The sequence below is a fragment of the Trichomonas vaginalis genome, chromosome II (genome assembly GCF_026262505.1).
Source record: "Trichomonas vaginalis G3 chromosome II, whole genome shotgun sequence".
Taxonomy (NCBI): Eukaryota; Parabasalia; order Trichomonadida; family Trichomonadidae; genus Trichomonas; species Trichomonas vaginalis.
In genome coordinates this window covers 19,847,549-19,861,975 of record NC_067204.1, presented here as the reverse complement: position 1 = coordinate 19,861,975, position 14,427 = coordinate 19,847,549, and the positions used below count along the sequence as shown (strand labels likewise).

General features: G+C 34.1%; 6 protein-coding genes and 1 pseudogene across 7 annotated transcripts, besides 3 other annotated features; 5 read left to right on the top strand and 2 right to left on the bottom strand.

Annotated features, from left to right (window-relative positions):
* Window positions 1-1,150: 1,150 nt before the first annotated feature.
* Window positions 1,151-7,775: a mobile genetic element.
* Window positions 2,834-3,163, top strand: TVAGG3_0575120 (organellar and viral DNA polymerase type B; the record flags this gene model as incomplete). The annotated part of the gene is made up of 1 exon (XM_051238960.1): window positions 2,834-3,163. A coding segment is annotated over one exon (330 nt), but the record flags the coding sequence as incomplete, so codon positions are not given.
* TVAGG3_0575110 (KilA, N-terminal/APSES-type HTH, DNA-binding family) lies at window positions 3,588-4,000 on the top strand (the record flags this gene model as incomplete). Its single annotated transcript, XM_051238959.1, has 1 exon — window positions 3,588-4,000. A coding segment is annotated over one exon (413 nt), but the record flags the coding sequence as incomplete, so codon positions are not given.
* On the top strand, window positions 4,002-4,427 carry TVAGG3_0575100 (uncharacterized protein; the record flags this gene model as incomplete). The annotated part of the gene is made up of 1 exon (XM_051238958.1): window positions 4,002-4,427. A coding segment is annotated over one exon (426 nt), but the record flags the coding sequence as incomplete, so codon positions are not given.
* On the bottom strand, window positions 5,299-5,767 carry TVAGG3_0575090 (annotated as a pseudogene). The gene has a single exon. A coding segment is annotated over exon 1 (469 nt).
* A 1,228-nt stretch (window positions 7,776-9,003) lies between the features above and the next one.
* Window positions 9,004-9,041: a mobile genetic element.
* A 521-nt stretch (window positions 9,042-9,562) lies between these two features.
* Window positions 9,563-14,427: part of a mobile genetic element that runs on past the window's edge.
* TVAGG3_0575060 (uncharacterized protein) lies at window positions 9,665-10,228 on the bottom strand (the record flags this gene model as incomplete). The annotated part of the gene is made up of 1 exon (XM_001287504.1): window positions 9,665-10,228. The coding sequence occupies one exon, from the start codon at window positions 10,226-10,228 to the stop codon at window positions 9,665-9,667; it is 564 nt and encodes a 187-aa protein (XP_001287505.1).
* On the top strand, window positions 11,219-12,208 carry TVAGG3_0575050 (protein of unknown function, DUF4106 family; the record flags this gene model as incomplete). Its single annotated transcript, XM_051238957.1, has 1 exon — window positions 11,219-12,208. A coding segment is annotated over one exon (990 nt), but the record flags the coding sequence as incomplete, so codon positions are not given.
* Window positions 12,557-13,543, top strand: TVAGG3_0575040 (protein of unknown function, DUF4106 family; the record flags this gene model as incomplete). Its single annotated transcript, XM_051238956.1, has 1 exon — window positions 12,557-13,543. A coding segment is annotated over one exon (987 nt), but the record flags the coding sequence as incomplete, so codon positions are not given.

Here is a 14,427-nt window from a genome sequence, read left to right as displayed (position 1 = left end):
GAACTTTCTTGTCCCTATGGTCCATTAATTTTTCCAACTGCTATGCAATATTTTGGAGAAGCCACACTAGCTATATAGTTTATAAGTCTTGGGTCTACATACGTTTCCTCTAACCTGTTGATTTCATCAGGAATTCCGGCATGAATTTTGATAAAAAGCAACCGTCTGATTCCGGCGTTGCTATATTCTTCACAAAATGCCTTATAATACTCTTCCCAGGACTTATTTTTCCAACAACTTTCTAAAGTCTTTCCTAAACTGCTGACACATATTTGTTGCATTAAGTAACTATCCTTGTCTCTACGTAAGACTTCAATACCGTTATAAGTACCTTTTGTGAATGTTTCTGCCACTTAGATTTGTTCGTGAACGTTTTTTTGCTTCGACTGACCATTTCTGTTCTTACATACAAAATAAAAAAAAATTAAAAAAATAAAACTAACTTTATTTTTTCTGTCTTAAGGAAATTCATGAATTTGGTCATTTTCAGCTAAAAATAAGTTTAGGTGAAGAGGTGAGATCTCACCTTTTTTCACCCGTTTTTTTCCCTCTTGAATTTTCATGATTTCATCGTAAATGTTTTGTCATAGATTTCCATACGTCAATGTTTCTGTCAGACTTCTTCAGTACATGTTTGTCAAACTTCTCTGTACAATGTTTGGTCAAATTCTTCGTAATGAGCGTAAATCAGAAGACAAAATAAAGTTTTAGGTGAAGAGGTGAGATTCACCTGTTTTTTCACCCCGTTTTTTCACCTCTTGAATTTTCCATGAATTTCATGTAAATGTTTTGGTCATGATTTCATCGTAAATGTTTTGTCAAAACTTCTTCGTACATGTTTTGTCAAAATTCTTCATCGTAATGAGCGTAAATCAGACAAAAATATATTTTAGGTGAAGAGGTGAGATCTTCACCTGTTTTTTTCACCCGGTTTTTTCACCTGTTATTTTATAAAGCGTTTTAACATGAATTGTACGATGTATATTTGAAATTCTAAACATTTCGTAGCTTCTATTTCTCTGTCAGTATGTCAACAGTTTTAACGATACCGAAAGTTTCTTTATATTTCTTCTTTGACGTCAAGATAGAAGCAACATCGTCAGCAGTTGGATAATTTTGTCTGTTCAGAAATGCTAACATGTCCATTTTATCTTCTGCTCGCGCTTTTCTCACTTCTTTTCTTTAAATCTGCATAGTCGTTTCTCTCATTCTTTCTATCTCTTTGAGGGACGGAGTAAGTTTATATTCCTCTATGCTGCCTTACATTTTGAACATTGCGGGTTCATTTTTGCGTTATATTCTGAAACCTTACCTGCTAAAACAACTAAGCGTCAATGGTTTTCTTTAAATCTGAAGCAGTTGGTTTTATTTGTTCATTCCATACCTTACATCTTTATCTTTATCTCTTATCTGCCATAACAATTCAGCAACTAACGAAAACAAAGTTGTCGTAGGTCTTAAATTCTTCAGATTTATAATATGTCAGAAACATTTTTATATACCATCGTCGCAATCTTGTCCATAACCTTATGGTTTGCAACTGAAATCCAGAAACTCATAGTTTCTACCTTTCGTTATGAACTTCTTTATTTTAATGAGTCAGTTGCTTTGCTTCAATTCGTGAATATCAGGAATATGTGAGTTTTTTTGTGTTGGATGTTCAGGTATTTAGGCAAATGGTCAATAATGTCTGCATTTCATAAAGATACTGTTCATTTGTTTCATCTTTCGCCCTACAGTCTAAATTACTTGTTAAAAGTTCCTGCTTTATCTTCTGGATTTCTGTTTCAAAAGTATATGAAGAAGGAATAAGCTTTTCATTCTCTACTAACATTGACGTAGGATTCATGACTAAAGAGTTTGGGTGCTGTTGTTTGAATTTTTGTTTGTGTGCCGATTGTTGAAATCATATCTTTTATACAAATAAAAAAATAAAAAAAATAAAACTAACTTTATTTTTTATTTCGGGAAATTCATGAAAATTCATGAGGGTAGAAAAACGTGTTAGAAAAACGGTGTTAGAAAACGTGTTAGATCTAACATTCTAACATAAACTTATTTTTTTGTCTGATTTACCTCAATTACGATGAAGAATCTTGACAAAGGAAATTAGATGAAGAAGAACTCGAAGATACAGTGGAGAATGCTAAACCTTTGTTCGAAGAAGAAGTTGGAAAAATGTGTGAAAAACAATTAGAACATGAACGTGAGATATATTATGGTTATAGAGATTCTCCATACGAACTAGACCAATGGGAACAAGAAGATTTAAAGAGAGAATTTAGAGAATATGAACTCGCTAAGATAGCATTTGAAGCTGCAGAAAAGAAGTTAAAAGTTTGGGGTCGTTTTGTAAAAAAATATTGTGAGTAAATGAACCATTTATTTTTATTGAATTCAGTAAAAATATAATTTATGTTAGAATGTTAGATCTAACACGTTTTCTAACACGTTTTCTAACCTCATGAATTTTCATGAATTTCCTTAAGACAGAAAAAATAAAGTTAGTTTTATTTTTATTTATTTTTTTATTTTGTATGTAAGAACAGAAATGACAAACATTGAGTTTGAAACAGTTAGAAAGATAGACAATGACACCAAAGTGGTTAGAATAGGTGATTTAAACGTAAGATACTCAAAGAAATACAACAAATATTCTTTGTCAGACATTATATCTCCATCTGGAAAGAAACCGAAGGACTGGGTTAGAAATGCTTCTACTCAGAAAATTTTGACAAGAAATCCTGAGCTTATGATATCAGTAGCATTTCATGGAACTACAGCATATCTTATAGACAAAAGTCTTATACCAATAATTTTGTTATGGTTAGACCCAGTTGTTGGATATAACTTCATAACATATGGTTCATTCGATACGGAACGTTGCAGTGAAGGCTTACTTTACATCGTTCAGAAACCGAAGGACTTCAACACAAAGAGATATAAGATAGGAAGAACATATAATATAACTCAAAGATATGACAGTACAGTCAATAGAGTCAAGGTTGTGTTCGTTAACGATATGAGAGCTGCTGAAACAGAACTACTTGAAAAGTTTGAGAAAATGTATGGTGCTCCCATAAAAGGTAAAGAAACGTTTGAAGTAGATGAGATAGATAAAGCTATAAAATTATTTGACGAAGTTGCTGAAAAATACATGTAAAAATAACGTTTACCATGTAAAACGGTTGTGAAAAAAAGAGGTGAAAAATTAGGTGAAAAAACAGGTGAGATCTCACCTCTTCACCTAAACATTATTTTTGCTGAATTCAGCACAAAAATCTGAGTAAAATGGCATAAGATTGCTTACCATGTAAAACCGAGAGAAGAGATTCCGTACGAAAACAGTGAAGAACAGCGAGACCGACTTTTATCTGGGTCGCCAAAACTCTATGAAAATCATGAAGAACAGCGAGTAGGTAAAAAAACTTAGTCGCCAAAACTCTATGAAAACAGTGAAATTTCTCTAGACCGACTTTTTTCGGTCTTGCATAAAACTCTATGAAATTCATGAATTTCCTTAAGATAGAAAAAATAAAGTTAGTTTTATTTTTATTTATTTTTTTATTTTGTATGTAAAGACAGATATGTCAACAACAGAGAACACAACAACAGTTATAGTCCATGAAGCTATAAATGAAGAATATGAGTACATACAGTTTAACAAACAACTCCGTCTCATTCGTTCGGTCAAAGACGATATGTACCAGATGCAAAGTATTTTGACGGCTTGTTTTGCTCCAGACACTAAGCTTCCTAAAGACTGGTTTAGGAACCAAAGCACCATTGAACTCTTAAGCGAAGCACAGCGAGACATACTTTTTTCTGAAAACAGTGAAGAACAGCGAGTAGGTAAAAAACCCCAGTCGCCAAAACTCTATGAAAATCGTGAAAAATTGCCAAATGGTTTGAGAGGTTGGTATGTACATAGACTTCTTGTAAATGCTGTTGCAATGTGGGCTTCGCCTCGTTATGCTTGGAATATTTACAGACTTCTTGACGAAATTCATAGACAAGAACGTGAAGAGCTAGAGAACAAGCTTGAAGCAAAAGACAAAAACATTCAGAAAAGAATACCACGTTCGGTACCAAAAGGAAAGGAAAAGAACTATAAGTATATGATTTATACTGAAGAGATGGAAAATGAAGAAGATAAAGATATGGTTATGTTGCATTTAGTCAGAAGAAACAACAAAAGCTTTTACGACCTTGCTAAGATTTACAAATCTGACAGAAATTGGTTCTATCGCGAAAACTTACCGATTTCAATGACCCCAAATGAAGATGTGAAACAAATAGTTCAAGATACTTTACCTCAAACACACTATGATATGAAAGGTTGTACAATACTTACATTCAAAGAAGATTTGCCATTGTTAAAGGAAAAAATAACAGAGTATTTTGACAACTTCAAACAAGTAGAGTAGATGAACCATTTATTTTTCAAGCTTGACTTCAGATGGCTCAAGTAGCTCAATTAGGTAAATTGCCTCGTCAAATCCTTCTGGCATTCCGAGTCCTTCCTTCCGACAGGAAAAAATTTTCATTCCGACAGGAAGAACTCTTCCTTCCAACAGGAAAAATTTTTCCTTCCGACAGAAAAAATTTTTCCTTCCGACAGGAAAAATTTTTCCAGTTGTCCGTCCGTAAACCATTCAAATTTTCGAAAATTGAGAACTTTTTGGTCGAACTTCAGAAAAAGTTTTTCCTTCCGACAGAAAAAGTTTTTCCTTCCGACAGGAAAAGTTCTTCCTTCCGACAGGAAAAGTTTTTCCTTCCAACAGGACACAAACGGATGACTGACGTTCCTCTTCCTGAATGCCTTCCAAAGCCAGAAGAACCGACAGCCCCAGCACCACAACAGACTTACTAAGACTAAACACTTACATTTTTCAAGCTTGACTTTTTACAATTTGAACTTTGTTTGCGTAGATATGAATTCTGAAAGAAGTATGAGGGTCTTGTATGACTTTGTACTTCTCCCATAGTTCATATCTGTCAAACTTACCTGCCATGGACTCTTTCATAAGTTCCATGAAATCGTCTTCGGACAATCCGGGGAAAAGTATAATGTCAGTCAGTATTCTTTTAACATCCTTACTTAAACTCTTTGCTGTCTGTACACAAATGACAACTGAGATGTTAAAGTGTCTGAGCTTCTTAAGAATTCGACACATATCTTGTTCTCTGTTCTTTAACAAAGGATGAGAGGCGAAATCATCTAAGATAAGAAGACACCTATGAGGGTAAGTCTTCCAATCGTAAGATTGCAATTTCTTCGAAATGTATTCTATCTCTTTCTGTTTGTTTCTGAAGTGTTTCTTCTCTAATATTCTCTGCATTTCCTCATTTGGGTCTTTAAACTTCGAATTTATATACTCATTTATAGCATTGTACTTCAAAACCTTCTTTGGTACTTCTTTATCCAATCTAACAACTCAGTATCCTTTATACATACTAACTTAGACTTCTTTATAATATCTTTGAACGAATTGACGGTTTGGTCAAATTGACCAGAAGTACTACAAATGACAACTAACTCATAGAATGGGTTCTTCTCATCTAGTTCTTGTTGTTGTGCAGCCATTTTAAGATAAGTGAAAGTCTTACCCGACCCAGGTGGTGCAATTAGACCTGTTATACCATTCTGAGCAAATAAGAACTTGTCATGTATAGGCTTTATCTGAGCATTTTCTAACTTCCTCTTGTTCTTGTTTAAAACATTCTCAAATTTCTTGTCAATGTCAGCAAACTTTTTTTCTAACATATTTTTAGAAAAATTAAAATTTTTATCTTTTAGAAAATGTCTAGCGATTTCGCTATCTATATTCGAGACAAACTTTTCGACAGCAAAACTTCTGTCGACCATAAATCTTACATAGTGTAAACAAGAAAGGTGAATTTGTTCTAAAGTTCTGTTTCTGGGAATATGACAAGAACCATAAAACATTAAGCAGAGCAGTCTTAAAATTTGTCAATGACAGACTTGTTGACAAGATGACACCGATTGGAAGATGAAGTCCAACAAAAGTTCTTAGAATGCAAAGAAGACACATGCGCTGTTCTTGAAGATGAAATAGAAAACAGAATAGATGAGCTATTAAAGGACAAAGAACTTTTACAAAAATATGTTCTGAGAAATTTGACATAACTCCACCAGAAAAGAAGAAGAAAGAAAAGAAAAGAAAAGAAAGTAGAAGAAGAGAAGAAAGAACCAGAGCCAGTTCCAGAGAAAAAGAAATTTGACATGTAAAAATAAAATTTTTTTTTTAGAACATTTCTGGGTCAATGTCAATGTTCTCTTCCTCTTTAGGAGCAAACACTGGCTTAGACTCTAAAATCTTTTTACCCAATTTACCTTGAACTTCAACTATCTTAGACTCATAATATTCATAGTCGTCTGCTTTCTTTGGTTCATAAGGTATAACAAGTTTGTATGCTTTGCCTTCTTTAAGGTTTGAAAACCTTCTGTCAAAACTTTCTTTGACTGCTAACAAACCTTCTATGTCTAAGTCTTCAAATTTCGCACCATTTTTAGTCACAATAGCAAACTTAACTGGTTCGATGTTCCAAACTTTGCTGAATGAAGACTTTTCAAAATGGTAGAAGTAAACATTCAATATGTGAATGGGTCTAGTTCTTCTTTAAGTCCTGACATGTACTTGTTTACTGAGATGAATTTTGCCATCTTTTCTATCGGATAAAAAAATATTTTTTTTAAAATTTACTCAGAAAAAATTTTTCTTTGTATATACACCATTCTGAACATCTAAAAGACTTTTGACATTTGCCAAGAATGTTCGTTTAGACGCTGTCATATAACCATATTCTTGACAATATTGTTTATACGAATCGTACAATGACCTTTCATCTAATGACACAAAGTCAGTTTCATCTATGAACAGTTCATATACACTCTTGTTTGCTTCTAACAATGTTTGTCTCTCTTCGGTATGTGGAATTTGTCTTGGATTGAACTTTGAAATATCTAATGTCATAAAAATATGAGAACAAATGGTTGTAAAAGTCAGATGTCAAAGTTTCTGCTAAGTCGTCAAAATATTTTGAATCTTGCATATGAGAATCTGACGTTCTGACAACTACATATCTTCTGTCAGAACTTTCTAACTTCATCGGAACAGCATTTTTGAAACCATAATGAAGTTTGCAACATTTTCACAAACTCTTTGGTCTTTATATTTTCTTTCAACAACTCCAACTTTGTCTGTTATAAGACTCTTCAAAGCATCTGAGTTCAAAACTTTTGTTGTATCTATACTTTGAAGTTCATTGCAAACTATAAGTTTCATATTCTCTATTGAGGAGTTAAATTTACCGCAGATGTTTTCTAAGTTTGTCATATTCGGATTCGAATAACCTTCTAACAGTTTGCACAAAATATCTGTAAAGAATGTGTTTCTTACCAGTTCCTTGTTTTCCAATTATAATGAGAGCAGTTTCATTTTTAGCACTTGGATGTTGTAAGATATTTGCAAACCAACATAAGATATATCATAAACCTTTTCGTTTCCATTGCATATAATTTCTTTGACATGGTCTAACCAAGCTTCTATAATATTTTCTTTCCATTCTACTTGTTCATATTTATATCCAGTGAAGATAGAATAGAAGTTTGGAGAAGGTGTATAGAACTTTATACCTCGAACTGAAAAATCTTCTAACTTTGACAATAAGATATCCCAAGCATCTAACATCTTCATGCCAACTTGTACGACTTTTATTTTCTTAAGTTCTGTCTACATTCTTGTTCTGAAACTATTGTCGCTTTAGGTTTGTTAAAGACTACATCCCATTCTTTCATGACATAACATTCTGGGGCAGAGTCGACATAAATGACTAAACGTTTCAAATTCTCGACTGCTTTGTTATAGTCTCGAAATGGACACATATTTCTGAATGCTTGGAAGTCATAAAAATCTGAAACATCTATTCTGTACATTTTTATAAAAATAAAAAAAATATTTTTTTTTATTCTTGACTTTGTTGTTGCATTTGTTGCATTTGTTGTTCTTGAGCTATTTGTTGTTGAAGTTGTTCTTGTAATACAATACTTTCACCAGTTGCATCTTCCAATTCGAAACTTTCTGCCGTCATTGACAAATACATAGGACATAAAAGTTTTACAGGAACAAAGTTTGCGTCAACTAATGTCAACGTATATACTTGCCAAAGTGTTTGAGTTCACTAAGGTTGAAAATTCTGCATTCGAATGAACAATAGGCAAACCAGCAGAGAAAGTATTGTTTATACGCATAAGTATCTTTGGTCATAATAGTTTCTGTCGACATTCGAATAACACTTTGAACCTAAGTTTGAAACAATATATAAGATTGGTGTGCTTAATGTCAATGGAATAGACATTCCTTGTATGACACCTTTTCCTGTTATAGGAAACTGTTTGGTAGTAAAAACCAGAAATAAGTTTTGTATTATAGCTCATATCGTTTATAGTAAACTCAGTCGGACATCCAAACATAATGAAACCTGCTCTAGTTGCAGCACATGTTACACCCGTACTTAAAGTATTAAATAAGTCAACAAAACCTGTTGGTGGTATATCTGAGTAAGTATCTTCAAAGGAGTATTTTTTACCATTCACAACAATAAAGTCTTCTGGTGTCAAAAGAGCAAAACAGGCTTTAGTCGTCATTGTGTTTAAAGTTAGTTTACAATACCGTCCTTGAGGACTTTGTAAGTTTGTTGTTATAGAATTATATGACTCAGGGTTTTTAGTCGTAATAGTATAAACCATTATATCTTCTGCCATTTATATATATTTAAAAGTTTTTCTGAAAGTGGAGAAGAACTTCATCTAAACTTTCACATGAGGTTTCTTGAAGTTCTCTGTCTAAGAAGTTCAAATATTTTGTAAAGACATAGAACTTTCCTTTGTCTACACGAACAAACAAAACAGGGTCTTTCATATCGTTCAAAAGTGTGTAAAGTCCTTTACATGAAATAAAGTCTATATTATTTTTCTTCTGTTGTAAACAGAAATTCATCAAAAGTGACACCTCAGAAAAGCTAAAATATTGAATTTTTGGAACTTTTGATAGAGCACGTTTTTAAATATTAATTAAAGTAAATGTATATTTTGTAAAGATTCTTTTTAATAAAAAAATAAAATTTTGAAGAAGAACACAAAATCTTCTGAAAAATAATATCACATAAACTCATATTATTTTCTAATATATAACTATTTTATATAAAAATCAAATTCAATGATCTTAAAAGCGAAGGATAAACCTCAAAATTTACGAATATAATGAGTGGGAATATAATGCTTATCTATCATAAAACCATATGAAATATCAATTTTTGCTTTACGCCTAATTTTTGACGACAATTAGCAAAAAATGTTAAATGTTAACACTCAGTCCATTTGAATATGAAAAATAAAATTGACTTTGATTAAATGTTTTTATTTATCATGCAATTCTTCTTGCGACCAAAGATTTGAATAAAAGTTCAAAAAATAAGATAGCTTAAAAATAATATACGGTAGTGTTTACTAATAGATGAATAGTATATAAATTCTATTAAAAAAAAAAAAAAAAAAAAAGGTAGTGGGGCTTCCAGGGGCTGCGCCCCTTCTAGCCCCGAAGATGTTTAGTATAAAATGAGGTTTTTATTCGGAAAATTGTTAGTCTTCTGGTGTGAATTCGGAGGACTCTTCGTGTTTCTCTTCTTCGTGTTTCTCTTCTTCTTCCTCTTCCATTGCTTCTGGGAAGAAGTCTTCTTCTGGGTCGAAAACATTATATAATGTGTAATTGAATGACACATTATATCTTTGTTTGAGTTCGCTCTTGACAAAGAACTTAGTTCCAGGAATACAGAAGACTTCTGTGCGTTGGAAAAGCTGATGTCCTGGAACAAATTTGGCAATTAGAGACTTCTTTTTTCCGAATTGTTCAGGAGTTTCCATGACGACGGTAACAACATCTCCATCTGCGAGGTCTTGTTGTTGTTCGGAAAGGTAAAGAGCAATGATATAAATGGTTGCTGCGTTGAATTCGAGAAAGTCGAATTCAAATTGTGTTGTCGTATAGCATTCAAACCATTTTGTACAGTTGTCTCCGAACTCGTCAACGTATTCATCTTGGTCATATCCGTAACTAAAGACTTGGAATTCGGCAATTGTCTTGTCGAATGACCGTTGGATGTTACGAGGAAGATTTTGACGAACTTGGTATAAAGTTCTCAACATTATAAGCTTAGTAAATGTTGGAAAATACTGAACTAAGACATCGCTAAGCTCAATTGGACTTGGAATTGTCTTAGTAAGTTCAATTGAACTAGCAATTGCTTTGTTCAGAACTTCACAGAACTGAGTATTGTATGTAGCGTCTGGTTGTGTATTTTCTTCGGCGTCTTTGAGATATTTAGAGCAAATTTGTTGAAGAATTTCTCTTAATTCGCTGTTAGACTTTTTGGTGGTTATTCTAACAGCTGTGCCAGTTCTTGGAGGTTGTGGGGCTTTGGCTTTGGTTAGCGGTTGAGAATTGTTAATGTTGGCTTCCATTAGACAAAAATAAACTGTTTTTTTCGGACTACTCATAGAAAAGTTTAAAATAAACCGTTTTCGTCAACGGTAACCCCCTCTATTTTTTTATTTTATTGAAAAGTCTCCGTTGGCAAACCGTTCCATCTCAAATATTGAATGAACTATAAACGTTTTTTGTTTTCTATACATACTTTTTTGTCCAACGGTAAAACTTTTTACACAACGGTTTTTGAGAGTCGTCGCCGTTGACTTTTTTGTAGAGCACTCAAAATAGTATAACTTTGTCCGGACAAGTAAGGGTCTATCGTCGCTACAGGAAAAGTTACGGGCGTTCCAAGGAAGTATACTTTGAGAAGACTTTCCCCCTTATAGAATGAGATAGGACGGTTATTTTACAAAACTGACAACACTTTGACCGAGTAGTTTTTTGTGCTGAACAAAAAGTGTCATATAAACATCTGTCAAAAACCGTTTTTTACTTCACTTAAAATGCCACGTAAGCTACGTAAGAATATACGTAAGAGGAAGAGAGCATTGAAACATCCAATAGTAAAACTGACACCACAACAACAGTTGCAACAACAAATGCTGAATGACCCCACTATGTTGCAACAAATGTCAAGCAATCCTATGCTTTTAAACCGAGTCATTGGTGCACAGAGTGGAGGTTTAAGAGCGGCACTTTTAGCGAAAATGGCAGGCTATGGTGGAGCTGCAGACGGAACAGCCTATAACCCTCAAAGTCAAATGAATTTGAGTTCACTCAAAAATCAAATAACAGATGTCAAAAAGTCAAACATAGACATACAGAAGCAAATAAGCGAAAACGAAAAGAAACTAGAATATGACAGACACACAAAGAAACTCAATGAGTTAAACGTAGAGAAAAAGAAGAAAGAAGAACAACTGAAAGAACTAAGTACAGAGGAATATGCGAAAAAAGTGTCAGAAAAAGCAGCAGAAGTAGCAAAAATGGAACAAGATGTCATAAATTTGAAAAACCATACTACTCAATATAAAATACTGAAAGATGAAGAGATAAAACAAAAAGCCCTGAAGACATATATGGATAGCGATGAGTATAAAAAAGAAGTTGAAGCAAATGTAAAGGCAGAAAAACTTTTACAGTTGCAAAACCAAACCGTACAGTATGAAAACTTAGCACAAGAAAGTAAAAATAACGACGCGGCTATGCAAAAGGCAATGAAAAGCGCAGAATATATAAAAGCTAACAATGACTGGTTAGATGCCCAAGCCAACGCTAAAGCAGCCCAACTTATAGGGTCAATAAGGACAAAAATACAAGCGGATGAAGATAGTTCAAATGAAGCTTTAACAAATGCTGACTTTAAGAACGCTTTCGAAGCTCTTCATAGTAAGGTGAAACAAGTGAACGACTTCTCATCTGGAAAGAAACTGAAGTCTGAAGGTTTCGACAACGAGTTAAGAGAAGTAGCACAAAATATGACGAAAATAACAGATGCAGCAACGAGACAGGCAGTTCAAAGTGCCTATGACGCCGTTAGAGCAACTGTTGTGGAAAGTCAAGAAAAAGAGTTACAACAGACCAAAACAGACCTAGTAAATGCTTTCTTAAGAACGAAAAGTCAGGTAGGACATTACGCTGCAGATGGAACATATGTGCCAGCTGGTGGAACTTATATACTAGCTAGTGGAACTTATATACCACCAAACCCTCCAAGAGAAGCACCTGCACCAGGACTACCTAAAACATTTACATCGTCACATGGACACAGACACAGGCATGCACCAAAACCAACAGTTCAAAATCCAGCACAGCAACCAACAGTTCAAAATCCAGCACAACCAACAGTTCAAAACCCTGCACAACAACCACCTCCACAACCAGAGCAAGGACATAAAAGAAGTAGAGAACAAGGAAACCAAGAATTCTTAAAAATGCTTAAAGAAGACTATGGTTACCCAGATACTATTGACTTTAGTGACAGATATAAAGAAGCTATTAGAAAGTTCAAGGATGGAAATACTGACCCGAACCTATTTAGCTTTATGGCTCTGCACCAAAGGGGATATAATCTCAAACCTGGAAAATACAAGCTCGCTAAGGGATATGATTTAATAGCATATCATCCAAATGACATGAACGAATTTACTCCGAGATATTTGATGTCAGAGCTAAATGACAATTTAACTCTCTTCATGAAACGCGTAAAAAATAGAGACGGAACGAAAGAAGAAAGGTTTATGAGTCCGGATGACTTAGAAAGGGAACTTGTTGAAAACGGTCTCGGAATATATGAAATGCCAGCAGATGAGGTACAAGAAACTCCACAGGAAGAACTAGTTCAGATACAACCAGACATGGAAGAAATAGTTCAGCAACAACAGCTAGAAGAGCCTGAAGGAAACGAACAAGTCACTCCTTTGGAAACTAACCTCACAGAACTAGATGAAGATTTGGAACAGCCGAAAATTCTTGACCCTCAACAAGAGTATGCGGAGAATATGGAATATTTCCAAGAGTCTAAAAAAAATTCGGCTGACATAGTAGAAGAATATCGAAAAATGTTTGCCGACATACAAAAGACTCCAACACCAGATGAAAATATTCAGCATAGAATGGAAGTACTGAAAGAAAATGTACACAAATACAACAACCCTTTTTACTTACGAGCATTTAACGTTCAATCTTCGGATGAACTCGGTGAAAATAAAAGGTTAAATTTCAAGAAAACATATAGAAATGAAACATTGTTTAAAGTTCATTCAGAACCTAACCAAGATGGAAACAAACCTACTTTTGTTTCTGCAGACGATGGAACTACAATGAGATGGGGTCATAAAGCTAACCCGGATAGGTGGTTCATAAACTTACAACCTCAATTCCAAGAAGTTGTAGACGCAATGGAAGCGAATGGTGAACGAGATATAGCTGGTATTTTCAGCGCGGCTTTAATGCCATTGAAAGATATGAAAGATGCAGATATTTTGAACCAGTATGAAATGAACATGGCTGATGGAAATATAACACCTGACGTTCTAGAACATTTATCTCAAAGAACTACACAGAACCATAGAGATGGTATATTTGGTGAAGAGTTTAGAAAGAAAGTTAGGGAGAGCGAAGGAAGAGAACCTATTGTACATGACCTTGCAAACGAAAGTTTACAAAATGTCATAAAAACTTACTTTGCAGACAATGAACTGAGAAGGGATGAATATTTAAGAAAACTCAAATGGACAGTACCAGATGAAATGTTAGTATTGAAAAACATGTTCCTTGACAAAATAAAACCAACTACAGAAATAAACGACGCAAGACTGAAAGATTGGGTAGAAGCTTTCCCATTCACAAAAGATATAGTTGGTAACATGGAAAGAAAACCAGAATGGCTACAAAAACATATATTTGGAAACGAGCATATTCCATATGGACAGGCACTGTTTGAAGAGCTTGAACCGGAAACTCAGGAAAGAGTCATGCAAACAATACGCGAAGACTCAAATACAGACTATGACAAACTCTTTCTAGGATATAGGTTACCTGAGATGGGCGACCAGAGCCAAAAGGCAAAAAGGACATGGGAAATTTGCAACATACTAGATGAACATAATGCAAAGATGCAACAACTTCAAGCAGAGGGCAATGAAGGAAAAAGAAGAGTTAAAAACTCAGTCAGGAAGAAAGTAAAGCTTGGTCCACGTGGGTTCTATTATGACATATAAATCCAACTATTCTATATTTTTACTCATATGAAATGTACGCCGCTCAGAATATAACGCCAACAGTTTTGGATGCTATGAATGGAAATGTTTCCGAATGGTATAACGAATGCGACAATGCCATTAGAAGGTCAGAAATAGTTCCTGGAACTTACGAATATACAACTGCTGTTTCTTATGGAAACGTAGGTGAGTTT